Source organism: Pseudopipra pipra, chromosome 11 (genome assembly GCF_036250125.1).
Source record: "Pseudopipra pipra isolate bDixPip1 chromosome 11, bDixPip1.hap1, whole genome shotgun sequence".
NCBI classification, from domain to species: domain Eukaryota; kingdom Metazoa; phylum Chordata; class Aves; order Passeriformes; family Pipridae; genus Pseudopipra; species Pseudopipra pipra.
The window spans coordinates 3,799,871-3,827,812 of NC_087559.1; the positions used below are offsets into that span (position 1 = coordinate 3,799,871).

The following is a 27,942-nucleotide window of genomic DNA, read 5'->3' on the forward strand; positions in this document are numbered from 1 at the left end:
ATTTTTGTACTTCAGGTACGTGAACTTAAAACCAAAGAGGGACAATTGTGATAAAAATGTACTCAGATATTTCATAACATTAATATTTATTGCTTTATATGAATACTGTATTGAAAGCCCAAGCATTCAGTTTACACACAGAAATTATACAATTATATACCGTTTCACAATGGCAGTGAGCACTCATTACAATCTACAAAAAATCTACTTTACAGAAATTTAAAAATTCTAAATATCAAAAAGGTACAGTTGAAGAAACAGGTATAAATTTGGCAGCCAGTAATTGTGACTGGGAGGTTGCAGCTTGCATGTCTTTAAATATGGGAACTGGAAAATATTGAGTTTAAAGCAGTAGTTTGTGCTTTGAGCTGGTTTGAAAAAAAACGTAACACTGGCTGTCAAAGTAGCATGTTCAAAAATATTTAGTTCACTTCCAAAATGTTATACAAATCATGGTGATTTCTATGCACCCCTAAACCTTGTAGCTCAGGTACATGACCAGGGTCACGTATCCATCCTTCCAATCCAGTGGTGTGATCAGATCGATGCCATCTGCAAACCTTAAAGTAATTCTGAGACTCCTCTACAATATTCACAAAGCTCCAAGAAGCTCAAAAAAGGCAAGTACCTGCTCATTTCTTCCCAGATATTTTCTTATTTTCAAACATTTCTTCTACAAAAGTTTAAGCTAATGTTTTAATTACGACGTTCTCAACATAAAGCACATTTTCTCATAAATAAACGAACTCCTTTCACTCAGGCACCTCAGAAGTGTACAAAAATGTTGTCATTGGAACAGTTCTCTTGGAATGTGTTTACTCTGGTGTTTTCAACAATGTTAGTATTTCCAGGGTTTCATATGGGCCAGATTTCATTTGTTTCGTTTTTTCCAGAGGCAAAACAAAGTGCCTTGAGAGGTGAACTCAGTCTTTTCCTATAGAAAAAGTATTTGCTGTATTTATCTTTTATAGAAACAGAAAAATATACCCTTTCCCCCTTAGAACAGCGAGGGTACACACAGGTGTGCATGCGTGCATACAGATGTGTGTGTGAAATGTAACACATTTTAAACACACAACAGAAGGTTCCATAGTGTGTATTCAAATAAAAATCTGGAAACCAGCCTGAAACCCCATTATTTCATATGTCAAATGTTGAAACTGTAACCAAAATATGAAGTAACTGCTATAGCTGTCAGAAAAAGACAAGACAAAAAGCTTTCTTGCTTACATACAACTAGGTGTGGTGATCTCCAAAAAAGTTGTCAAAATTATAATTAATTACCTTCCAGTTTAAAAACTTTTATTCTAAATAAAAAAAACTATACACAAACCACTGATTTGACCAAACGAAAGTTCAGCGGTAAGCAGGACCTGAAGGAGCTGGTATTCACAGTTCTTATCATGTACAACTCTTTCAAGGTTCAATCCATGGAGAAGTTTATTTTACAACCTGCTTCTTTTTGTAAAACTAAAGGTCCACTTTATTACATAAAATTATTTATACAGTGTAAAACCGGAGCCTTATGGAAAATACTGCATCTAAGTTTATTTAAATTAGTCTTGCTCCATAGGTTCATCTGCAGCTTCTGTGGCTTCATCACTGTTTTCCATCGGGCTCTCTAAGGAATTTTCTGGAGTTTCACTAGCATAGGACCCCAGCTCTTCTGTTTCACTGCAGTCAGCTCCATTACTGGCAGACCCACTAATTTCACTGTCATCCGAGTGTAAATCCTTCTCTGCCCTCGACTGGTCGGACTCCTCCATCCGACTGTTCTCCTCAGAGCTCTCTTCGGTCACACCCGAGGACTCAGTGTCTTTGTCTTGATCTTTTCTGTCTGGACCAACATTTCTGGGAGACATGAAGGACTCTAGAAATAGGGAAAGTACAGTATTATTGAAGCATTTTTAAACATACCTTAATCCTGCTACTTTCCATTCGCAGCTGTGCTGAGCAACACTTCCACAACACAGCCAAGGACAGGAAAAACAGACAAACCCAGATTTCATCAGGAGATGTAAAACATGAGCCACCTTTGTCAGGACATCCAAACTATGCTAATATACCATAAAACAAAAGCCAGTTACTTTATTTAACAGGAAGCATCACTTAATTAAGCTTCAGTGGGTAAAGACACATCTAACAAGTGACTTTTTCTTTTTCTTTCCTTCCTTTGCCTTCAGAAACAGTCTTCTGGAAATGATGAAAACATGACTGTTTCAAGTGATTTCAAGTGATCTAAAGGGAAATTTTACAAATGTATGAGCCACCATAAAAAAAAAGAAAAAAGAGAAATTTGGAGAATATGTAAAAACCTAAATTAGTCTCTTAATTACAGTTCTTTTTTAATTTAGGTGCTTAGAGTGAGGTAATTTTTCTAATAGGATGCGGAGAGATTGTTGCTCAGTCTCCTCAGTGAAAGAACATAACTTTTTACCTGTATTTCAGTAATTTATATTATTATTAAACACAGTCAAACACAGGTATGACACACCCCACTCCTGGGGAAGGGATGAGAACCCCTGATGATTCCCTAAAGGAGGGATTCTTGAATTCTTGGTACACCATTGTCACCCTGATTTAATTTAATTGATTTAATTCAAGTTTTAAATTGAGTTGTAGGAAAAAGGAAACAGAAGTAACAGGAATTCTCAATTATGCAAAACTGAAGTACAAACAGCTCATCCTTATGCACAACTGGAGGCACTCAGCAATCCCACAGTACCAGTCTCCAGCAAAGAAAATCCCAATTCCTTGGAAAATGCACAAAGACAATAAATCTGAAGTACCTTCCTCCTCTTCCTCTGTACAGTGCTGTCTGGCACAAGTAGCATCTTTTTCTTTATCCTGAGATGTGGAGGATGCTTCTGTCTCTTCCCCCATGCCTGAAGAGACTTCACTGGAGGCAGTTTGGTTTGGTGTATCTCTGGCTTCCCCTTCCTTGTCAAATTTAAGTCTTTTTACCTCATGTCCTTCTGCTTCTGCAGGATCATCCTCAGAGTGCTTATTTTTTACTGGGGTGCTCTGAGCACCTTCTGGTTCAGCTGCTGGTGATTCACTGTAAGCAAGAAAAGCAGCTGTAGCTTTTACTGAAGAAAAACATTCTCTATCTTGTCAGACTTTAAAAAATAGTAGCAGCTACTTCAATTTAAACCCTCTATAAGAGATAACAGTAGAACTCATTTGTAACAAAACCCCAAAGCCATCACTTCCGATTTAAGACTCCATTATGCATCCCTTGGATGGCCAGTCTCTTTTAAACTATTTTAAAAATGTAAGTTAAAAAACCTGAGAATAATAAAACCTCAAAACACATTCCTCCTGACCAACCTGTGTTTCTTCTCTTCTGTTTGCTGCAAGCTTGGCTCTTTATGTTCTGTGCTGTCTGGCAAACCGTTTGTTGTCATTGGAGTTGACAATGAAACCTTCGTTCGATTTACTGGTCTGGGGGTTCCAGGGCCATTTACATTAGATCTTTAAAAATAAAAATGAAAAGTTAACCCAGCCTTCAATAAAGTAATCTGTTCCTATTTGGCAGAAAGCAGTTATACCCTCGTTTAAAAGATTCAACAGAACAAAACAAACAGATCAGGTGCTTTGCTGTTTTACATTGAATAAAACATTCCTTGCGTACAGAGATAAAGAATTTGCATAACAAAAAAAATTCTCAACAATGAGGTTACAAAGAGATCAAAATACAGAGTACACAGTGTGCATGTTCATGTCTCCTCTACCCCATTCCTCCACTATTCCATGTAACATGTCTCAATAGGCTACCTATTTGGGATCAGGTAATAAGGGATCTGAACCACCTGTTTTCAGAACTCCCCTGCTCTGATCCAGAAAAAGTTATCTCCTGGAACTAAACTTACCTGTCAGAGTACCCTGGTGAGTTTCCTGGGAACATAACACCATTCATCCGATTTAAACTACTGGAATTATTTTTCCTAAGAAACAAAACAACAACCAAAATGTTAGGAATAAATTACTTTAAGCTTGCTTGCACAAAATTCTCCACCCCTCGAACTTAACCAGCCCCCACTGTCAGTCCCCAAGGGGTTCCCCACTTATCCATTTCCAAATTACTGCACTTGCAGACGCCATCCCTGCTGCTGACTCAGCTACTGATAACCAAATCTGAACTCTGTATGTCTGTCTTTGAGATACAACTGCTGCCAACAAGAGAAATACATCAGACACACACACACACACTCTCCCTGTTACTAACACAGACTTGAAGTTTCACGGAAAAGGAGATTATACTCACTCTGAAGATGGATATACACAGCTGACAACCATGACATTCTGTAACACACAAACAATAAACACATCAAGAGTTCAGAAACAGAAGCTTCAGCTCTTGACAACATCCCAAAACTTAGAGTTACAGGATTTTGGTCATATCTGTTAAAGTATCTCTGCTCCTTCTTACCAGGTCAGGCCATAATTACACTAAAATTCAGTATTTTTTGAAGTGGGTTACTGTCTTAACAAGACCAGCACATCAAGCCTCAGGCCCAGGTGTTTGTAATTTTTAACTGAAGGATCTCTGGAAAACAAAGGATTCAGAAATGCTAAAAAATCCTATGTGGAAGCACATCCTCAAAGTCTGTTACTGACTTTTGAACAATCCCACATTCCGACATAGGTTATAAAATACATGACATCTGTGTGCTTTTCTGAAGGCACAGTCCTCTACTGTGGGATTTAAATACTGAAACAGAAGACACTGTGGGGAAGGGGCCTCCCTTCTCCTTCACCTCTGGGTCTACTCTGAACTCAAACGTGGAAGGAAATGCCTGATCAAAAAATTCACATTATTTCAGCTGATTCTTTCTAACTAGGACTCGGTATAAAAAGTGGCAATACACCCTCCACAAACTACAGCTGGAGTACTGCACAGTGATTAGGAAACACAACAGTTGCAGCCCTGAGATTTATTTTTATGTCTTAAGTTATTTTAGAACTGCTTTTCAATGCTGAAAGGTCCAAAAACTCGTACACTTGAGAGCAGCCACTGGCTGTACTCTGAGCCACAGTGAAACCACGAGACCGTGGGGAGCAATTGGGAAGTTATTCAGTGGGGGCTGAGACTGTGGAGCTGTGTTCTCTCAGAAAAGTACATACCTTTTCCACACCTCTTAGAAATTTGTCTGTTCCTGTGTAATTCCTCCTAGGATCTGTCAGCAACTCACAGAGTCGCTGAATAGTGAAGGGGATGCTGCAATGAAATAGATTTACAACAATTTAATTTTATTTTCACAAGTATGACTGTTAAGAAGCAACAACATTACTGCTCTCTCTCCCTAATTGAGAAGGTGGAACAAAAACAGCAGTGAAATTTGTTACTATTAGCAATACAGGGAGGAAATTCAAGGCTTTATTTTTTCCTGTCTCATACACAAAGCTCTGTCTTCTGTGCTCAGCAGCACAAAACACAGGCAGAATCCTAAATGCATCATCCCACAACTCAAAGGATTCAATAAAACAACAAAAAGGAAATCAGGTCATGAACAGTAAAGTTTCTGACTGTATTATTCCAATACACAGAGCAGAAATGGTAAGTGATTCAAAACAAATTTGAGTCATACACACTAGAGCTAAAAAAGTCTCAACTCGTAGTTTATTTCATGTTTTACAAAACACGGTTACAGATAAAGCATTAAATGTTGAAATCAGCACAACCATTATACTTCAGCTGTTACAAACACTGTATTTTGCCACAACTGGACAGTGCACTTATCTATCAGGGAACAGATCAGGAAAAATTTAATAAATAAAATTTAATTTAAAAATTTAATAATTAAACTCACAGTGATGTATAAACTCACAAGAACCACATTCACACATTTTGGGGTTTGATAATTCTGCACTGAATTTCATCCCTGACCTTTCAGACAGGCAATGCTTTACAGACATTTACCTGAGATGTCACACACCTTCATCCCAAGTTCAGTGTCACATTTTAACAAACTTCTGACAAAAATATTTCAGTAAACCAATAAAGAATCATGCATTTTTACAGTTCAAGATGAAGCCGTAAGCACTTTAAAAATTTATCTAAGAGGAATATTTGGCACAATACAATATTTAAGAACCATTTCTTGAATGACAATACAACAGATCCAGAGCAGTATCAATACAGACTTACATGTATGTGTGTATATATCCCTATACTGTCGATTTTTGCCAAAATTCACCTTTTATTATTTCCTGAGGAACTCAGTACATGGTGTTTTCAGCCTGTTTCATTAGCTAACATAGTCTGTATCTCCAGCTTTGTTCATTAGCTAAAAAGCCACATCTTAGAGATGCACAGACCTGCCCCCAGCTCAGCACAAACAGGTCAGCACAGCTACAATTAATCATCCCACATGACACTTCACTTTAACTAAAAGCAAGTAGTAATCAGAGAGTGACTAAGTATCAACAATTTAATTATGTTTTTCAGAACTGCCTGTACATGATGTTACTGAGGAAATTCTAATCCTCAACAAACCAGAAAAAAACACAGGAACAAGTGTTCCTTTTAATTCAGTTTATTACACAAAGGCTCTGAAGCTTGACAATGGTTCTGTCACCATTAACTTCCCCTCCCTTGGTCTTCAGCAACTCTTGGTCAACCAGCAATCTTTGACAACCAAATTCTTCATGGAATCATAGAATCATCAAGGTTGGAAGAGACCCTTAAGATCATCAAGTCCAACCATATTCATAATGTTGAGCTTCTGTGCAGTGCCTTCTTTTACCAAAATTCTCAACTCTAAGTCACAAAGAATTTACTTGATCTGTTAACTTTTCCACATAGATACAACACTAATTTGATCTACTGTTTCTTGTGATGGCCATTTTGGGTTTGGGTTGAGAAGTCCATAATTAAAGAGATTTTGCTATTTTTAAATTCAAAATTGATTTATTCCTCAGAAAGAAAATATACACTGAATTTTAAATTATTTTCCATCAGCCAGATCTATAAGACATCTTGGGGAATCACTGCCTGGCCAATTTGGATTTAGCTGTACCTCATGTAATTCAGGAATGCTGTGACATGAAGTATTTTGGAACATCAATCCAGTTCTGTCTTACTTGGGAATAAGCAAATTCAGGAGTGTGCAGCCTGCATTTAACTCCAGAAGTAAAAGCTGCCTTTGTATTTTACTCTCAACTATAAAAAGTTCAAACAAAAGCAAAAGCCAGTTCATTTCCCTCCAAAATTTTCCAGAGCAGACTGAACTTCGTGTTCTGAGCAGCAGATGGCACCCGGTGTCACATTATCACAATCTTTGCAGGGAACTCCTTCAGCATTTGTAAATGTTTTCAGTTGGCAAAACCCAAAGTAAACTTTACCTCAGGAACTCTTTTTGGTGAAATTATTGCTTTAAAATACTTTAACAAAGTGATCTTAAAATAGAAGTAACTTAAACTGGTGCAAATCTATACAGGAACACCAATGTAGAAGTTTGTGAGCAGTATGAGAATTGACTGTAAATGCTCAGAAATCTAATTAGTTCAGCACATGAGCTGCATGAATAGTCCTGATGTGCCTACTTAAGGTAACCACTTAAAATTCTATACAAACACACTCAAAACTGCACTTCCAGCACTACAGTTCAGAATGAATTACAAACCAAAAATTCATTGCATAGATAGGATTCAGAAGACATCTAGGAAAATTACTTATAACTATATTATAAGCTATAATAAATTGTAGCAAAAAATATACTTAAAAGAAAATTTGGATTATGATCTATTTTATTCATGCTGTGAAGACTTCTTTGTCACCGCATGTCCTCAATAACTTATATTGGAACTTTGTTTTACTAATATAGGACAAAAAAAATGGCAAGTCTTGAAAAGTCCCTACTCCAAAGCAGTTGTAAAGAACAGCATGAGAATCTGGCTCTGAAAGCCTCTGACAACATGCCAAGTAAGATACAGACAGGTTAAAAAGTCAGTCTGTGCTTTCTTTGAAAGACACTTCAGCTACAAAGACCCTGAAACAGTGGTCATTCCTTATTTGTTACTTCTTCAACTCTAAACAGAAAAGTTGTTCAAAAACTTGCTGGTTTTAGTGAACTCTTTCCTTCACTCTTTTAAACAAACACTAATAAAAACATTCCAATAATAAGGTCACACCAAGGAGCCTCCTTCTCTGCTCTGGTACCCTGAAGTGACATCCACAACTCTAAAGATGCTGAATATACCTGAGGACACCACCCAGAACCTGCAGCTGTTACTTTTAGATTTAGATTTCCCAACCATACCCTCTCTGTGGGGGTCACAGGATTTGCTGAATGAACCACTCTACAACCTCAGATCTGAACCATCTTAACTTTCTTTGAGGTAATTAATGGGTGTAGTTTGCTGCCTCAGAGCCTGGGAGCTGCAAGACAGGAGGAAGTTGAGCTCCCTGAGAGCTCCAGCGGGGGATGAAAATAGCACAGGGCGAGCTCCAGACTCGGCCTTCCAGAGGTTTGTTCGGTACACTTGGGAACAACAGCAGATAACAGCAGCCCATTCATTAGCTGTCCCTGGGAGAACATTACCCATTCTGTGGGCAATGGAGCATTAACAAAAAGCTGGGGGAGGCGGGAGAGAGGCAGACTTGAGCATAAAGGATAGGTTTGTTTTTAAATTCCTGCAGTGAAGCAGCCCGGTATAAATATTGGGTGGCTGAGAACAAGCTGAATTTCACATTCTTAGAAGTCTCCTACACGAGAGCAACTGCAGGGGGAAGAGGAGATCTGACTCGTGAGACACTTAAACTGCAAATAAATGAAGTAGTATGGAAATGACAGTGTAAATTATCAACATAGAGTCAAAATACAACACTAAGGATGTGTTAGTAGCGACTCCAAAGCTGAAATTTCAGTGTAACAGGGAGGCAAGATTAGGAACATCCCCATTTATTAACATGCTGAGAAAGACTTCCAGCATTTTTCTTAACAAGCACCAAGCCTCACAAACAGGATGACTCAGCTTATGGCAAGTATTTAATCCAGTTTAGAAACAACAAAAATACTATGCAAGGTATTAAAAAAGACACACCAAATAAGACAAAAAAAATCAGGAGCTTTATTTGAAAGGAAATAAAAACTTCCAAAATAATGAAAGCAGCAAAGGGCACAGATACACTTTAATCTAGGACACTGTCAGCACAGATAAACACCCCAAGTCCCTCATTAGTAAGTATCACCCCAGCTATAAATCTGAATCTGCAGTAATTCAACAACTGCAAACCAGGTACACTTTTGCCTCCTGGTCCCACCCTGTTTATCAGAGCAGGAGTTCTTCAAAAGCCACTGAACCTCCACAAAACAATTGGGAACTCAAGACCAGAAGACTTCTTTCCATTAGGTATTTCAAAATATATTGAAAGAAATCTGACATTACTATCTATTTAATCTCTTAAATGCACATAGTAATATGATGAACTGCATTGTTTAGAAACTAACTGCACATTGAAAAAACCCAAGTGAATGATGTCACAGGATGTCATCATTTTCAAAGACAAAATAATAAGGTTCTGGAACTACTGTAATGTATCCAAGGTGCATATTTGCTTCTGCTCAGCTATTTCAGGAAGCAAAATGAACAATCACAGACAGATAATATAAACTACTACGTTAAAAACTGGGAAAAAAGTTTGTTATCCTGATTTTAGAAAACAAAGGATACATACCCATTAAATCCAGTGACTATTTTCAGGATTCTTTCTTTCATCTCTTCAAAGGGAATATATTCCACGTTTGGATTGGGAGGCCCTCTTGGTTCAGGAGCTGAGGTTCTGAAATCATCCATGACTTTCTCCAGTTTGAAAATAAAATAGCCTTTAAACTGAGACCACTGAACCCTGCAAAAAACACAAGAATAAAGACATTAAGACATATGCAAGTCAGTCCCAAACCCAAAGAAAAACAGTGTAAGTTTATGTTTGCATAACAACATTCACTCTGGTATGCCAGTTCTAAGATAAACAAGGCAACTAATGCACTATTATTTTCCTTCCTGAATTTAAAGCACGATAACTATTTAAACAATTATAGTACAACAATGTAACACAAGCCATTAACAGCAGGGTAAACCATTTCCTTGAAGAACCAATATCCACTGACAATGCAAACCTGAATGTGACATGTGCATGTGTTCTATACAGTGTAAAGTGAACCTACAGACTGCCTCAAGTTTTCACTGAGCTCACAACAGGTCGAGGAAAAAAAGAAAAATAAAAGAAAAACCCCACCTCACCAAAACAAGAAGTCCACACAGTAACTGTACACAGCATTACCTCCTTCCTTTACAAAACACTATTAAAAGCCTTTTATAACTCTGTGCACCTTAGAAGCATTTATCAGTACCTCTTCTTCTCAAAAAAGCAAATATATTTTGTATCACAGCACTTGTTGATGAGTAACTCAGCAAAACAACTTTGACTCTCGATAAACATTCCCACGACAGTAAGTAATCTATTAAGATGTTTCCAAACTACCTTCTGCCTTTCAGCTTCAAGTTTTATCATTTACAGAATTCTATAAATTGAAATTTTCAAGAAAAGGTCTTTCCCTGCAACAGACAAGGTGGGACAGTGCTTCCTCCTACAGCCACTGCCTCACACAACAGCCACAGGAGACGCCTGGGGCCTCCTCTGGCTTGTTCATGTCTCAGCAGCACAGGGAGCAACTTGAAAACAACTGATTTAGTTCACTATCGATTTTATTCTATTATTGTTGATGCAGGAGCTTTCACAGGATGGAGATGCTAGTAGAGAAAAAGCAGTAACAGGGAATAACAAGCCAACAATAAAGAAAGAGAGAAAATGATCTTTGACATTGATCTGTAACATACACAGTCTGGTAGGAACAGACTCAAATCAAACAGGCACAAAATGTGAGCCCCTGGACAGCCCTTCAGCTCCTGCTCAAAGAAATATTAAACTAGATATAAAACTATTTTGCCAAAGGCTTTATTTCAACAGGCTGCCTTTGGTAGCCTAACCATTTTCAATCCTACAAAACACCTGACCTTCTGTGGGGCTGATACCACGATCTGTGTTGGGAATGACCCAAGCAAATGGTGACATTTGTTTCTCCAGCACCAGTACAACCAAATCTCAAACTACAGGCCAAAGAAGTCATATCAACCTCCTTTCACCAGAAAAGCAGTGCCATGTGATCTTTGCCCTCATTTTCTCCTTTGTCTCAGAATAGCAATTATGAGATGAAAACACAGCTCAGGTTTATCTACAGAGACCCAAACACAAAGCCCCCATCTTTTATTAGGAATAATAAATTTGTGAGAATGGGAGAAATATGAAGAGGAAAGCAAACCTCTGTTCTCCTTCATGGGGGACCATTAAGCACCTCACAACAGACAGGACTGAAGGACTTAGTGAATAATAATAATAATAATTAATAAATAAATAAATACCAAGGTCCCAAAAGGGAATGGCCTGGATAAATTAAACACCACCACTGACTCTCACTGGATTATGTCTCCAATCAGCCTTCTACACCCAAAGCTGAATGCTATAATGGTCCAATATACAATATTAGGCATTACTACCACAAATGCTAAATTAAAAAAGCTGCCCAACTCTGCAGTGCTCTTACCATGAAACCAAAGTGTTTATAACAAATCACAGATTTAATACACAAACACATCACAACCCACAGTAAATAACCCCATGGCAGAGTGGGATTACTCCCCACAGAGCATCCCAAGAGCTTTATTTGCCTCATGAAAAGGGATTCCACTATAATTCTAAACATTCTTTGACAACCCCATTTAGATATATTTCCACACTCCAAAAACTGAGCTGTTCTTTGTTTTCATTGTTACTTATTTCTTGCTAAATAGTAACACTTATCTTTTCATAGTCTATTAACCCATCAGTGTTGTGTTGCTGAAATAAATCAACAACAAAGTTAAAAATGTCCATCTACTGCCCAAAAGCAGCACCCACAGCTCCTTTACAATGCTGAAGCTACAGAAACAAAGAACGTAACATTTTGCCCCTACACAGAAGTCTAGAAAACTATCCCTTGGATTTTAAACTCAAGTATTTTTAATTAGTATTTCTTCTATTATAAAAAGGCTAAGAACTCGTATCTGCAACACACTGAACTACTGACATAAAAAGCATCTTTTGCCCTGTATTCCAAAACATTTCCTAGTTGTCTGCTGACCAGGTGACACAGGACAGGCTACGGACAGAGGCAGCAGAGTTTAAGGACAAACTCAGCCTGCAGTCACAAGCCTGACTACGCCTAATCCAGATATAGCAACACCAGCTTAAATCAACTGAGCAAGCTGTTGCTAGAAGCAGTGTAACCACAGCAGCAGGGGCTCAGCACAGCCTTGCTGTGTTTCTCAAGCAGTTTTTTCAGCACTGGTGAATTCCTGCTGCTGTGGCTGCACTGGCAGCTGTGTGAAAGCTAAACTGGCCAAAGGCAAGGGGGACAGTCATAGTGGAATCTCAGATGTAAGTGCAGTTCCAACTGCAAACTGCTTCCAAGCCACAGACTGTCTCGTGCTTCCCCTGCCCTCAGTGTTGTTAAAATAATAAACCCACTTCTGACCAAAAATATAAAATCGTTTCTGCAGGGACAGTAAGATTTTTCTCAGTTCCCATTTACTTCGTGGAAGTGATCAAAAGTGAGTGTCACAAGATCAAAGTCACCTTTCCTGTTTCACCAGTCCACGAAAATGCCATATCGAAGTTGGACTCTACAAACTCATCCATAGAGAAAACCAACTAGTTCATAAACCATAGGTAGAACTGTTGGCCCATACAGAAAAAATTAAGATTAAAACCAGCATATCCTCCTAGTTATCAAAGCAATCTATACCTACATTAGTATAAATTTTAAGTTATCCCCATACACTGAAAGACTGGTCGCTTAGGAAGCCAGACAACAAAAGAGACAAACAAGTGCCAAATATCTGTTTTCAGGAAAAGAAAAAACTTCCATAGGTATCACAAGCTCCCTGAGAACAACTTCAGCATTAAGATGAAAAATCTCTATTTTGGCTGCTTTGTTGCAAAATGTGAGACCCCAAAACTAAAAAAAGTTTGGTCAATACCTTCTTTAGTTAAATCAAGAGCCAAACAGAAGCAAAAGAAAACTCTTCTAACACAGCTTTATGAATAAACTCATTAAGTTTTATACACTGGAAAATAACTGAAACATTTTAAGTTCTGTAAAAGAAACAAACTGAAGAAATGCCACGGAGAAAATACTGTTTGTGCTTTCTTCTGAGCAAGCTTGTTTATAAATACTTGCTCTTCCCACTCAGCATTGTACATAATCAGCCTTTTCTTCCAAACCATGCTCTTCCTGTCCACTACAGCAGCTTGGGAATTCGTACCAGCAACTTTGAGAGCTTTTATAGCCACTCGAAGAAAAAAGTTCCTGAGAGCACTGTGTGATCTGTAAAAATACCTTCAGAAACAATACTACCATGCCCCAGATTTAACACCTGCTAATAATGTGCTTTGAAGTATGAAAAGATGTTTTACACCATAATATTGTACCCCTGTGCAGACCCTGACCTTGCAGTTTGAGTAAAAATTAAGACTATAACAGAGAAACTCAGCTGTGTTCTACAGAAATCAAACAGGAAAGCAGACAGTACCTGACCAAACAGCCAATTGTATGAGAAACATAAGCAAGTTCTGAGAAGATTTACATGTAATTAGAGAGGCAGCATGACAAAAGGCTAAAAAAGGGTGGGGAAGACATGAAATGAGCAAGCAGAGATTACATGAAATGACAGGCTGTGAAAAAAAAAATCTCAAATAAATAATTGTTTTTTAAGAAGTTCCCCACACAACTACACAAAGCCCCAGGATGGGGTCAAAATTACTGGGTGAAGACAAGACAGTGAAGCCCTGTGACAAAACCACAAAGGAGTGTAAGGGAATTCTACAGTTAGAACAATTCTACAATATCACTGAGTCACTGAAAGTTGATGAGGCAGCAAAAATATCTCCACTGCACAGGGAAGAATAATAAAAAACAACAACGAGATACTAATTTAGACAAGGGGCACAACCTAACACTGCCAAGGCAGAAACACAGAAGAATACGATCCTAAATAATTCTGTTCTCTAATAAAAGCAAACTATTTCACATCTGTACATGAACTACATGATTTTCTGTTGAAACTAATCCATCTGCAGATGAATCAAAGTTTGCCAAGCAACACCAACCAAGTTTAGAAATCCACCAATTCTATTTGATGAATGGTATCTTCAACAAGGGACAAGGGTCACCTTAGAAAGCAGGTCAAGCAATCTGATGCAATGCTTTGATTTAAAAGAATTACCAGCACAAAGTTGCCTGCAAGGAATGATTGTGTCTGTACTAACACAATTTGCATAGAATTCATCCTTCCAAACATGCATATCAAAACAAAATTGCATTTTACATGGAAATAATCTCATCATATCACTCCCAGAGTGCAAAAGACATTCTCCCATTCCCTTATCTCCTGCTTATTCAAAATGTTTGTACTGGTGGAACTGAGGGAGCAGCTTTCTCACTCACCACAGCGGTTACTGGGGAGGAGGAGAAGCCTCTGCCAATATCTGCACTAGTTTTGTATATCAGAGATAACTGATATTTTATTCTGACCATTGGACAAGTTTTTATATTTGATTCTTTGGCCACTTTGGTATCTTCACTTTGGGAGATGAGATTTCAACAAGAAGAGCAAAAAGCCTGAAACATCTAACAAAGTTGTTTGGGCAAGACCTGATGAACATGAAAATCCCTACTATTTTTAAGGGAAAACTGTCCATGTTGGACTAGCAACACAGGTCTCTCATGCATTTATTGCTCACTGGAAGGCTTTGCTACAACACTGCTCCCAACACCACCACAGGGCTTGGACATGAAGGGGAGGTTGGACTGCAAGTCTCCCCAAGTGCAGGAGACAACCAGACTGAGTTATCCATCTCCCTTTTTAGCAACTGCAATAAAACATCAGACATAACCCTAAGATAGCACATATGGCTTACACACTTCAGACAAACTCTACAGATTTCAAGGTGCAAACTCCAGTAAGACCCATGGAAGCAAAGCAGGACAAAACCTAAAATTAACTGATGAACAGGAGGAAGAATTCAGAGTGCCTGAAACAAGGCTACCTCCTGAAATGAAAGTACTGCAATTATTTCATAAATCTTTCTGGAATTGCTTCACAGATTACAGGTTTAATTAAGAAAAACATTATATTGAAGAGATGTTAAGCTCCTACAGACCCAGCTATGTACTTAAAACATGAAGAGTCCCAGGAGTCCTGGTGGAATGTCTGTCTTCAGATTTCACAGTGTTTAAGTTCATTACAAAATTACTTGATTTAAATTTTAAGAGGATGCCATCTGTTTTGCAGACATGCTACACACCACACAGAACATAAAATGAAAACAAGTAGATCTACTATTGATTCTGTTCATTGAACAGGCCATAAAAAGTATCAGAACTTAGTACAAGGGAGTACTTCCCTCTCTACTCTTCTGCTATCGGCTGACAGCAGAAATTAAAAAAATATATAAATTAGTATATTTAGGATACAAATAATTCATGTTCAGCTGAACTGATTTTAAGGCAATGCCCTCAGAATACAGAAGGAAAGAACCAGAGGACAACCCCTGAGGGATTTAAGTAACATGTAACAAGAGATATGAGTCACTTGTATTACCTTTGCCCCCCCGATTACTGTTCACTTAGATTACACTCCCACAGAGACCTGCTAGGAGGAAACAGGTGTTTTAAAGTGAAATAATTTGCCAACTTTAATAACTGTTTCTTCTCTTTCCTGCCTTGTTCTGGAGCTCACAGAAGATGAAGATATACTCCAAGACACAGTAATTTCCCTAGGCTGTCAAAAGCAAAATTAAAGTTTCATCCAAAACAAGTTAATTCCTTTTCTATTCTGGTCTATCAATGGGATCTCCAGAATAATTTGGAAAGTGAAAAGGCAGAGAAAATGAAGAGCACTCAGCAATCACACATCCAATTCAAACCCCTGGCAAGGCAGCAAACTTTGCAGCATGCTCTTCCACAGCAAGATGTATCCAAACAGGAACATTGTGGACTACACTGAATACGCCACTTCCCAGATCAAAGGTCCATCTCTGCCACCAGGGAGCACAGGACTTATCCCAGGCAGGAGAGGCCCCAGCGTGGTTCCCTTCCCCCAGGCTGTGAAAGAGCAGCAGCAGGGAGCGAGCACCGGGAGCCTGCCCGGGACGGCCTGTCCCGCTCCCTGACTCCCTGGCAGCGGCACAGCACACGGAACACACATCCAAGGGATCCTCTCCAGCAGCCTGTGTGGCTAGAGATGCACAGAGAACTGATGGATTGCAGCTCTGGGGGAGAAAGGAGACAGAGGACACTCATCTCTTCCCTCGGATATCTCTGTTCTTTGGGCTGGAAGGCAAAGCCTACTCCCTCCACCTTTTTTATGCCATTGTTCTGTATCAAACCCTCCCTTCTCTAGCATAGCCTAATTGCAGATCTATACACTGGGTACAACCAAGGATACCTGGAATACACAGCTACACAGAAGGGGTGCACAAGCTAAAAATCTTGTTAAGGACTGCCTGTAAAACACAATTCCCAGAGTTCCCACACCAACAGATAAGAAAACCCAAACCTGTTGCCATTTGATATTTTTTGTTCAGGAATTACTATTTCTTTATTTATGATATAAACAAAGATTGCTTCTTAACCAGGAGTGCTTAAGGGTAACGAAATGGCTTTCAATTTTTTCAGAAAATACCTGTGAAAATTTCTGGGATGAAAAGCACAGAACTCCCACTAACGGGAGCTGAGCCGTGCTGAGGTTCCGCAGGGATCTCATCCCAGGGCAGAGCAGGAGGTGCTGCCACATCACGTCCTAACCTAACCTTGTCCTTGGTCTACACCAAAAGGGGCAAGCCAGCTCTGCTGCTCCCACACACTCCTGTGATCCCACACACAGGGTGGTGAAGTAGATCACTAATCTAACCACAAAATTAATGCTGCAGATAAGGCAGAATAAGATGTGTGATGTGACTGGTAGGGAGCAGAGCCATTCCTTTAAGCACTGCACTCAGGTACCAGGTAGAAGAACATACCTTACTTAATTCCACTCTTGCTTCAAATATTCTCTGAATTTTAAACTTATTCTTTTACATCCTGTGCGTTATTTTAATATTATTTTGATGCAATTCATTTTAGCCTCGTGATTTTGCACACTGTTGCTATTTTCACCATCCACACGGTGCAGATTAATATGGGAAATTCCAAACAATGACAACAGATTTACACAGTAAAATCCCCAGTGCACCAATGCAGGCTGGTTTCTCACATGCTTCTGGCAAGCAGACATTAAAGCCATAAGCAAGTGCTAGAACCTTTGTGGGTGTTTCTGAATGAGCAATCAATTTCAAAACTTGAGATGCTACAGCAGGGTGAATTTACTGAACGCTGTGCCTTGCTGTAAACAGTGTGCTCCTGTTAGGAAAACACAGACAAACACTCTTCCTGGGGGAGCGTCCGGTTCCCTTTCACCTGATAACTCATGGAAAATTAAAACGCTCTCACGTTTTATCTTCAGTACGATTTGACCTCATGTTACCTTTCACTTTAATTAAAAATATATTGAAGGGCTCCAAAGAGGAAAAACTGGTATTTCCCACAAGCACAGAAGGCGTTTTTCCATTTTCACTCACTGATTGTTGTCAGCCTAAATTAAGTCTTTGCTCTCCTTGAGGAGCCACAGAAACTGTCAGACATTAGAACTTCATCTACTTCAGTAGTGAGTGTTCATCCCTCTACTGCTTGCAAATTACTACGGCTACTGCCAGGAACAACAAAGATTAGGACTTAGTTATGGAAACACACAGCTGAGGAACACGTTAAAGTACTATCTGTAATCATCAAGGGACTAATTCTGATCTCTGCTGATAAATATTCAGCTGACTCCAACAGAACGCAGCTGTCCCACAGAACAGAAAAGGTTTTCCCTCCAAAATTTTCTAGAAAGTACATTTTTTAATACAGTTGTCTAAAGCCAAATTCAAGTACCTTTCATTTTCTTTTATTTTCAAGGCAAAAACTGACCACAGAACAAAAAAGTACAAGATTACAACATTCTTCATTCAAGAATCAGCTTTCACAGAGCAGAGCAGAAAACAATGCACACAAAGAAACTGAAAGCCAAAAGTAAAAGTAGATGGTGTTTCCATTCACTTTCCCTCTTCCATTTGAAAATTTACTTAGTCACCTTTAGCTGGTAAGAATAAACTGGTTATTTACTGAACTATTCCACTTATATGCTTCTGCAGTGTACCAATATCTAAATTTTTCCCTTACTGATTTTTTTTTCTCCATATAATCTCACTTATGCACATACTCAGTTTCTTATAAATCTCAAGTCTTATTAAAAGTAGAATGGTCACCTCAGATATTGACTTTCCTATAAAGTGCAGAGCAACTACAAAGGTCTCCAAGTCTTACAAACACAAACTATCAAATAAATATCACCCAAGTCTTCCTAGTTGAGCAGTACTAACTAAACTTCTTTACAATTTAGTTACCTCTTTTTTTCTATTATGCAGGAAAATCACTGGCTCAGGCAAGCACACTAAACTTATGCCACAATATATGCAGACTTAGTACCTTCCTGCTGACACATATTTTACAGGATACTTTACCCCAAAGTTTATTTCTCTAGTCCAGACAATATTTTACCAATATTCTGTGTAATTATTACATTTATCTTTGTAAAAAAAATTGTTAACATGCTTTGTACTAGATTTTCTTGAGTTTCGTGCACTTTTTAATGCGATTGACAATTTTCTAAACAATATTTCCTGTGTAACTGAATTGTAAAACACAGTTGTTCAGAACTGTAATCAGAATTGTAATCACTTAGGGTACAGCAACTGCTTTCCCAGCCCACATCTGCCTCACTTCTGTAGAAATTTCAGTGTGCCATGATTTCAGTAACCATACTCTTGAAATTCCATTTTGAATCTTTAAGCTTCAATTCAAGGCCATTCACATTAACCTTAGAATTGCAAACAGTCTCACTTAAGTGGCTGGCACAAAAAGCCCACGGGGGAGGAAGGTATCAGCTTCTCTCCCAAGTTACAACCACAAAAGCCCTAAGAACATTTGTAGCCCTCTGCTCTACCAAAGGCAACTGCAGCTGCATTTCAGCAGACTCACCACAGATCATCAATAGCAGATAGGCATTGTCTGTGCCAAAATACCTCCCCAAAACCACTGACAGAGTTCAGATCTGCCTTTAACAGGACTGAACATTTTGTTGAACTTTAGACAGCCGTATTGACTTCTACTCTAACAGTTCTGGGGATTGTTCTCAGCTTTTATTTATTTCCATTTCAGATCAAATTTGACAGAACAGTTCACCAAGTTTCAAGAGTGATGCTGTGCACTCTGTAGTGGAAATCCTGCAGGAATTCCACACCACAGTTCAGAGTGATCTGATTCAACAGATATTGCACAGAAAAATAACCCATCAGGCAAAGGTGTGATATCATTCCATAGTACTCTGGAGTTGATGCAGATAGAATACAGGAATATTAAAGAAATGACACTTCCTCAATAAACCTGTATAACAGAAGTCCAGGAATCAACATTTTTTAAAAGTATTATGAAATAAATGAAGCACATTTAAGAGTCTTCCTGAACTTGCAGCAAGTTAAAATTTCTCTATAAGAGGCTACCCATAGAAAAATTACGAGTACTATAAAATTGGTGTTTGAATAATTGCATATATGAATACATCAGCTCTTCCATAAGCAAACTGAATTCCACATATCTACTAATACAGGACACCAGTGTTGCTCGAGGTATCACCAGTTTGTGCAGAATAATCAAACACACACGAGAAGTGCTGTAACTCCTCTGGTAAGTGTAACTATCACTGTTAAATGACCTGGTTACCTCAGAGGAGCAGCAGACCACACTGAGATAATACAGTCAGATCTTCACTGCATCAAGCAATAAAGCTGGGAAACCAGGTTAGGAAAGTGCACCCTGTGCAGCTACTTCTGGATCTGTATTGGCATTGTATCCCTACACCTGCCAGCTTAGGCACTGTCCTGCAAAACTCACAGCCCTCACTCGGGTCTCTCAGCAGCAACACTGGGATCAGGTAAATCACAATTCTGTTACTAATTCATTCCAAAACCAGAAACAAAAGCCACCCAAACTGGCTTCTACACACAGACACATACTAAGCTTGGGCTGACGAGGTGTACCCTACCTCAGTGACCTCAGACACAGGCATTAGGTGTTTGTGCATCATCACACTCCCTTACCACTCCCAAACCAAGCCTCACCAGCTGTAGCCATCTTGGAAATCTTGTAATTGTCTTCAAGCAGTTTTATTTCTAAAACTGATAATCAGAAATGTGTTTAACTGTATTAACTGCTACAGCACAAACAGTGGGGTGGTTTTCTGTGCACAGTGACATGAACTGGCTGAAAAAATAGTACCAGGCAGTGTGCTTACACAAACAGCTGTGTATAGCAACAGGGAAGGGAGATGTACTTACAAACTGAAGTCTGAATGCACAAACAGCTACATTTGTGGGTGACACAGCCCAATTACCCTGAGAAGATACTGCTGCAATCAGTTTGCCTTTTGTCTTTCCTTACATGTGTATTGTACAGAGACTAAAGTTTATTAGGATCAGTTCATCACACACATTTTATAATGGCAGTTAAAGTCTGACCTTTAAACCATAAACCCCACTCCCAACAGATATGAAGTGGCAGCACTTAAAATAAAACACTACAACAGTGTGTTTCCCAAAGGAGCAAGTGATTTCATCAGTATCACAACTGGTTCCTCTGAAGTACTACTGCTACACATTTGATACATACACAAATTTGGTTTTATAATTTAGGTAAAGGAGCAAGGAAGTTAAACCAGCTTTGACAAAGATACATCACTGGTTTTTTAGCCCAGATTCCTCTCCTTTGCAGGCATCAGTGGATTATGAGACAGAACACAGCGTCAGTGGAATGGGAATTAGTGGGGAATCATTCCAGACACTTAGTGGAATGGAGTTAGTGAGGAATAATAGTGGGAAACAACACAAGGAAGTTTACTCATATCTCTTGCTTCATTAAGAACATGGTAATGAAAGAGGCTTATACTAAAAAAGGCACACACACTTCTTCCAGAAAAATATTATCCTGCTTATTATGGCAGAAACTTGAGAATTGTTTTATTTCATTGTTGAAAAAAATAATAAGGAATTATATTCTCCAAACAGGTGCTAAGATCTCCATGTAACTATTTGTCTCCAAATCAGAAAAAATACTAGCATACACGTTGAGCAAGAAAATTGCCAGTTAAATAAAATCAGAGAACATCATTTAGAGAAGAAAGTAGACAAATTTAAGCATGTGAAACATGCTGAAGGATATACAGCTAAAAAATCTATGCATCTGTAACATGAGAAAGGATATTTACACAAGAGTTCAGAGTACATGGTTAAAACACTTAAGCTGAGAATGCAAACTTATTCTTGTACAAGTTCATGGCTACTGTATCCTCACTCAGATCTCTCCTACAGCTGACAAACTATTTCACTCCTGCAACAACCTAATATAAAAGTTAAACTGATTCAAAAAGCATTAAAAATGTGGTAAGACAAGAGTTCACTGCTACACAAAGTACATGAATCAGAAAAGGGTTAAAAGTGTTTTTTACCATTATCTTTGGTAGAACTACAGTTATGTAACTTACATTTACAGTTATGTAATTTACCAAAGGCAAATTGTCCCTGATCCACCTGACTGACCGATGGGGAGGGAAGAGCAGCAGACACTAAATTCAGCTTGAGCAAGACACACAGCCCAGTCTGCCATGGCAGAGCTGGGCAGCTGCAGGCTCAGGGGAGCATCAGCCCCCCACTGCAGAGCTCCTCCAAGTCCCACTGCAGCCAGTTCCAAATGATGGTGCCCAGAGCCAGCGCTGGGGCAGAGGGGATGCTGAGCACCTGTCAGACCGTGCTGTGACCACATCCAAGCGAACAGAGCCCTCTGCCAGCACTCCCGAGGCAACACCTGCAGGAGTGTGTCTGATTTGGGCTCACACAACACCAAAGGGAGCAGGCAGGCAGGGCAGAAAAGGTCACTGAGCTGGTTATGGAGCCGCAGCACACAACTCCAGTGGGAAGTGTCTGCTTCTGGAAAACAGGCCATGGAGGGGGAATCAAACTCCTTTCATCACTGAAGGGCTCAGTGCATACAGGGAAGATGAAAGATTCCTTTCTGAGGTGCACAAGAGAGGGGTAAGAGGCACCAGGATGCTCCAAAGGAAATGTTCTTCCCATGCACGTGGTTGAGCAGTGAAACAGGGAGCCAAACTGAGGCTATGGAATTGCCATCACTGGAGATTTCCAGAAATGCTGCACAAAGCCCTAAGCAATTTGAACTAGCTTTGGAACCAGCTCCCCCTGAGCACACGGTCAGCCTGGATCACCTCCAGAAGCCCCTTCCAGCTATTCTCTGATGACAGGATCCATGTCCCTATTTGCTCTGCAATCACACCTATTAAACTTGACTTAAGAAACTTTGCAGAAAAACGCTTCAGTTGGTCCTCAAGGAAGCAAGCAAAAAGACAACCTCCTCCTGTCTTCAGGCTCAGATGAGGTTCAAATCAACATTTCAGATCTTCCAGTGGAACTCTGAGGAAAGAATTTCACTACATGAAGAAATAAAACCAGGATGTATTTTAATGGCTGTTTATGCTGTATTCAAGGCAAGAACTGGTGTAACTGCATCACATCTTGCCCAGGCCAGGATCTCAACTTAAGCCTAAAAGTATTTTACAGTTAATCACTTCTGCCTATATACTGTATTTCTTCAGATTTTGGTACTTCACCACTTATTTCTGGATTCCTTCACTGTCAGTAAGCATCTGTATTATATTTTCCACTACAGTAAGCCATGAAAACTGCACTTTATAGGTTCCCTGCCCCAGGGCAGGAGTGGGGGAAATGTAGAGAAAACCGACATAAAATTTTTGATAGCTTTTGTTTTCTAAGTTTTATTTTCCACTTTAGAAAATCCTAATTTTCCTTTCCAGTCCAACAAATTGGATTTTCTTGGTGAAGTACCTAAATAAATAGTTTAAAAACATTTTTGCTATTGAAGGGGCAGAGTGGTTCTAAAACCAAGAAAATTTCCTAAGAGGTAAGAGAAAATATATTTTAAATACAGGACAACATCACAATTGATAAATCAATTTCACATCTATTTTTAAGAATTCTTCAGAAACAAAAAAAACTTCACTGCTGCATTTCACTTCTAGCATTGCTGTGCTGTGACTTCCATCCTATCTTTTAAAACCATTTCTGCTTCAGAAAAAAGTAGATAAGTGGCTTTCTTATGCAAAGCACAAAAACATATCCTGTTTTTAAAGGTCTTTCAGATAAAGTATTAAGACTAACAAATTTCCTCTCCACTTTCCTCAGTTTTGCAAGTCACACTGATCTGTTACAGACTAGAGACAAGGAGGTTATAACAATCCTCTCTGACTATACTTGATCTCACTAAGGAAATTCCATGGCAGTATCTCAATAAAAAGTCAGGTCAATTAAGGAGTGTGTCACTCCTCTGAAAAAAAAAAAAAAACAAGTCCTAATACTCAAGACAAGTTTAGAAAAGGTTGAACCATAAACTTTATACTTCACCTAAGGCTAAGTCTTACCATAGCAACTATTAAGAAAGAAAAATATTTTGAAGCAGCCAAGCAATCAGACTTTTGCTTCTGTCACCTCCCATATAGGAAGTTTAGACTGGATTTTGTAAACGTAGGCCATAATCTCACAAGCAATGAAGTGAATGGTTAACTTTGCACAGGAGGAAAGCTCCAACTTCAAAAAGATGAAGTTGATGCACATGACTGTACCATCAGGATTTTACTGCCCAGCACCGATAACACAACTAAGCTTACACTGATAATACAACCAAAATTAGCAGCGTTTTTATTCCACTCCTTCCTTGGAAATGAGAAGACCTTTAATGACAATAAAGACACATTCTAGGAGCCTTATCAGAACTGCAGTGGCTTTAATATCTCTCATCCTTTGTTCCTCCCCTTCACCACCTCTTCAGTCTGACATCCCAGCTACCAGGGACAGAACAGGCCGGATCCATGAACTGAACCTTGTCAAAGAGAGTCCCAACCGGGAGCAATTTCCTGCTCCAGGTTCCCAGGCAGCCCCAGAAACAGCTGAACCAGATGGAGTGAAACAGTAACACACAGGCTGCACCAGCCCAGGCTGCTGCCAAGAGAAATCCCAGGAAGATCAGAGCCTCACCTAAACCTGCACCTACCTGTTCCCAACTCCCTCAGATGAATAAGCACTTTGGAGCAAGTGGGGGCAGGGAGGCACCACACGACCTTGCATGAGCCCGTGCTTCCCATCTGGTGAACAAGCTACATGTGTCACCACCACGCTTTGAGGAGAACCTGAAGAGTCATTTTAATTGGCTTTATTAGGATCTCTTCAAACTAAGTTTACTAATTGTTGACAAGAGCTGCTGCAACTGTGTCCAGAAGAGGTACAGAGGGTGAGAACATTTAGCCCAAGATGTAGATTGCAGTATATCCTCTAAAAATCAGCATTCATCATGACGTTAAAAAGCTGGCAGAACCCCCGTGAACACTATAAAACTGTCCTATAAATAATAACCCAAAGCAAAAATACTTCACATTTCACTTATCCTGATTTGCCTCGGTCCTCACTTCCATGGTACTCTTTGGTTGTTACTTTAGGAACAGGCTGTGACTGAGTAAGATCCATTGCTTTTCAATAATCAGGTCTGCAAACCATTGGTGCAATTACCTCCGACTTAACCATCCTCTTTTTTTTTTAAGCTATACTCTGAACTTTGTAAAAATCCTAATAAATGTCACTGTAAACCATTATTTTAACTTCTCATGCCAAGGTATCTACTTATTATTGGTTTAGATTTCTATTAAACAAAGTTACTTTTGCATAAGAGGAAATAAAGAATATCTAGCTCATTTTAAATTTATATGTATTTGGTAGGTTTGTATATTCAAGAACACTTTTACAGTGGTCAAGTTGTACCAGCTTAAAATTATGTTAAGTTCTTAAAATGCACATTACCAATCTTTACATGAATGATTCCCAGGAGATTTCAGATTTTACTCATTTTTTCCTGATATTTCTATACATAACACAGCAGTGAAAACACAAGCATGTTTGATGAAGAAATACAGACTTTGGTAGGCAATGGGAAGCAAATTTAACATTACAGAACAATATTTCCATGTCTGTCTCCAGATTATATTAGATACCTCTGATGTTCATATCTAACATTTTTTAAAAAACAATTTAATTCAACTGAAAGGTTTAAGAATGTTGAAAAGAGCTACAGACCTCAAAAAAAAGCCCAAGGAAAACCTGGAAACATAGAGGGCAGGGTCTGTATTGTTTCAGATGACAGATTCCAGTTCAGGTTTAAGTTTGTAAAAATAAAAAATAATAAAAAAATAAATGTAGATTTCCTAAGTGAAAATAAAAATCATTCTCCAAATTTCAGATAGGTAATAATTTTCCCCAAGAACTTACCCCAATAAAATCATTTTTTTAAATAACTTCGGAATATATGTAATAGTGGCAGAAACAATAAAAACAACCTGAAGAAATATCTCAGAACAGGATATTTTAAACATATTTTAGTATGGGCTTACTGTGGCGTGTTTTTTCTGTATAATAAGCACTACACCAAAATATTAAGCATTACAGCTGTGTATGTCTGCTGAGCCTGAGCCTTCTATTCAAAGAGCAAAGTACATTTCAGAACTTGTTTTTCTTTCTAAACCATTAATCCAAACAGTACTTGCAAGCTACCAAAAAAAAAAAAAAAAAAAAAAAAAAAAGAAAAACATCAAAACCTACAAACCTCTCACAACTTGAAGGGACTCTAGAAACCCAAACAAAGCCCCTGTGGTCACTGCTTGCTCACAAAACACTCGTAAAAGCACATCCCTCCTGCTGGAGCCGTAGTCTGGCACTAGGCCTCAAAAACAAGGAGACAGCCTGGGAGCCAGAAAGTGAGCAAAGCTACAGCAACGCAGCCGGGGAAGCCTTTCCCCTTCCTGCCAAATAGTGATCCACGAGGAAGTCACCCAGCACCAGCGCTCATCCCTGACCAGGAGCGCGGCTCCTTCCTGCTGCCTCACACCTCCGGACGGCAGGGAACAAAGTCCGGGGAAAGGGAAACTCCCGTGCGAGCTGAACGGCGAGGGGAATTCAGGCGAGTTCCCACACACCTCCTCTGCAGGAAGCACCTCCCGGTTCTCCTCACCAAGAACACTCAGACACAATCACAGCACGGTCACAGAGCCCACAGAGAAATACTCTGAGCCACTGATATCTTCATGTAAATGATACAATTAGATACAGCAAACACAGTTATTACAACAGTTTACAACAGAAACGGCAACAGGGTGAACTTGCCATTTAAAAAACCTGATCTCACGTAAAATGAAGAAAAAGCAACAGGTTTTTACTGTGCTGAGCAGGATCAGTAAGACCTGACAGATACCCCTGGGCAAAGCCTATAAAAGAAGTCTCCCCCCGTTAGTTAAAACTACCAGCAAACAAAAGTAATCAGCCCAAAATTACAGGTACTAAGGAAAGCTTGTTTAGCTCACTGAAGCAACCCACAGGCAAAAAGAGAATCCTGGTAGAATCTCACTGACTTAAAGTGCAGAATTGTTATAAGCCACAACTGAGGACCACCAAAACAGTCACACTTACATCGTCTCTCCAGTCTTAGCCACATGACAAAGAAACTGATCCAGTATTGGACACACTTCCTTCTTCCCTCTCTTCTCAAAATCTGTTGGCATGAGAAGGACACAAAAGAAATGGTAAAAGAAGACGGGACAGAACAACAATTCACAATAGTTAGCTATTTGCTTTAGCTATCAGTACGGTTCCCACACAAACACTGTCGCGCTCTCACAACGCTCCGGCTGTTCCCAAGAGCTCCACCAGCTTTCCCAGCCCTGTAAAACACTTAATATTTTTCCAGCGGAGAAACTGCATGCACCGGAGTATCAGAAGTTGATTTGCAACTTCTTTTGAGCAGCTATAGCACAGAAAGAGGCCGATTTCCTCAGGCTGAGCCCAGCACAGGGTGGGCTGGAGAGGGAGAAGGGGACAGGTCCGGGCAGGGCCATGATGCGGGGAAGGGGCCGGGACAAGGGGGGAAAGGGGCCTGGATGCGGGGGGAAAGGGCAGGAACACAGGGGAAGGGGGCGGGATGCGGGGAGAAAGGGTAGGAACGCGGGGGAAGGGGCCGGGACGCAGGGGAAGGGGCGGGTAGGCCGGGCAGCCCCGAGCCCGGAGCCGGGGGTCACTGACGGCCCACACTCAGCCCTGAGGGTCGCTGGGCAGCGGCACCGGGGGCTCTGTCCTCCCCGTCCCCACAGCGACCCCCGCGCTCTCCCCGCTCCGCGGGACCCCTCACAGTAAGCAGCCCCCTCCCCACGGCGCAGGGACCCCGGCAGGGGCCAGGAGGGGGGGACCGGCCGCCCTCAGCGCGGGGCGCTCCCCCCACAGAGTCTAAGGAACCCCCGTCTCCCCTGAGCGCGGGGACACCGCTCCCCAGCACCCCGCCGCCAGCCCCCGCCCGCCACCTTTCAGCGCCTCCTGCAGCCTCTCGACGTCCATGGTCCGCCCGGGCGATTCCCCCGCGGCTCCGCGCGGCTCCCCCGCCCCAGCCCCGCGCAGACCGGGCCGCGCTCGCAGCGAGACCCCGCGCTCAGCGACGCTCCAACATGGCGCCCGCGCCGTGCCCGTGCGCGGCCCCGCGGCCCCGCCCGCCGGGGGCGGGGACACGGGGCGTGGCCAATGGGCGG

General features: G+C 40.2%; 1 protein-coding gene across 1 annotated transcript; it reads right to left on the reverse strand.

Moving 5' to 3' along the window:
- Positions 1 to 69: 69 nt before the first annotated feature.
- On the reverse strand, positions 70 to 27,868 carry PPP4R2 (protein phosphatase 4 regulatory subunit 2). The gene is made up of 9 exons (XM_064667170.1): positions 27,721 to 27,868; positions 26,837 to 26,918; positions 9,683 to 9,853; positions 5,128 to 5,221; positions 4,268 to 4,305; positions 3,873 to 3,947; positions 3,331 to 3,474; positions 2,790 to 3,058; positions 70 to 1,870 (listed from the first exon to the last, which is right to left on the reverse strand). Exons 1-9 carry the CDS (start codon positions 27,752 to 27,754, stop codon positions 1,557 to 1,559), a joined length of 1,221 nt encoding a protein of 406 aa, XP_064523240.1. The 5' UTR covers positions 27,755 to 27,868; the 3' UTR covers positions 70 to 1,556.
- Positions 27,869 to 27,942: the final 74 nt, after the last annotated feature.

Bases quoted from the DNA above. Each gene is read 5' to 3' on its own strand.
- PPP4R2 (XM_064667170.1), bottom strand. From the start codon at position 27,754: ATGGACGTCGAGAGGCTGCAGGAGGCGCTGAAAG. The intron at 3,948-4,267 runs GTGAGTATAATC...TTTGTTTCTTAG, and splicing joins TGTGTATATCCATCTTCAGA to GAAAAATAATTCCAGTAGTT. The intron at 3,059-3,330 runs GTTGGTCAGGAG...TCTTGCTTACAG, and splicing joins ACAGAAGAGAAGAAACACAG to TGAATCACCAGCAGCTGAAC.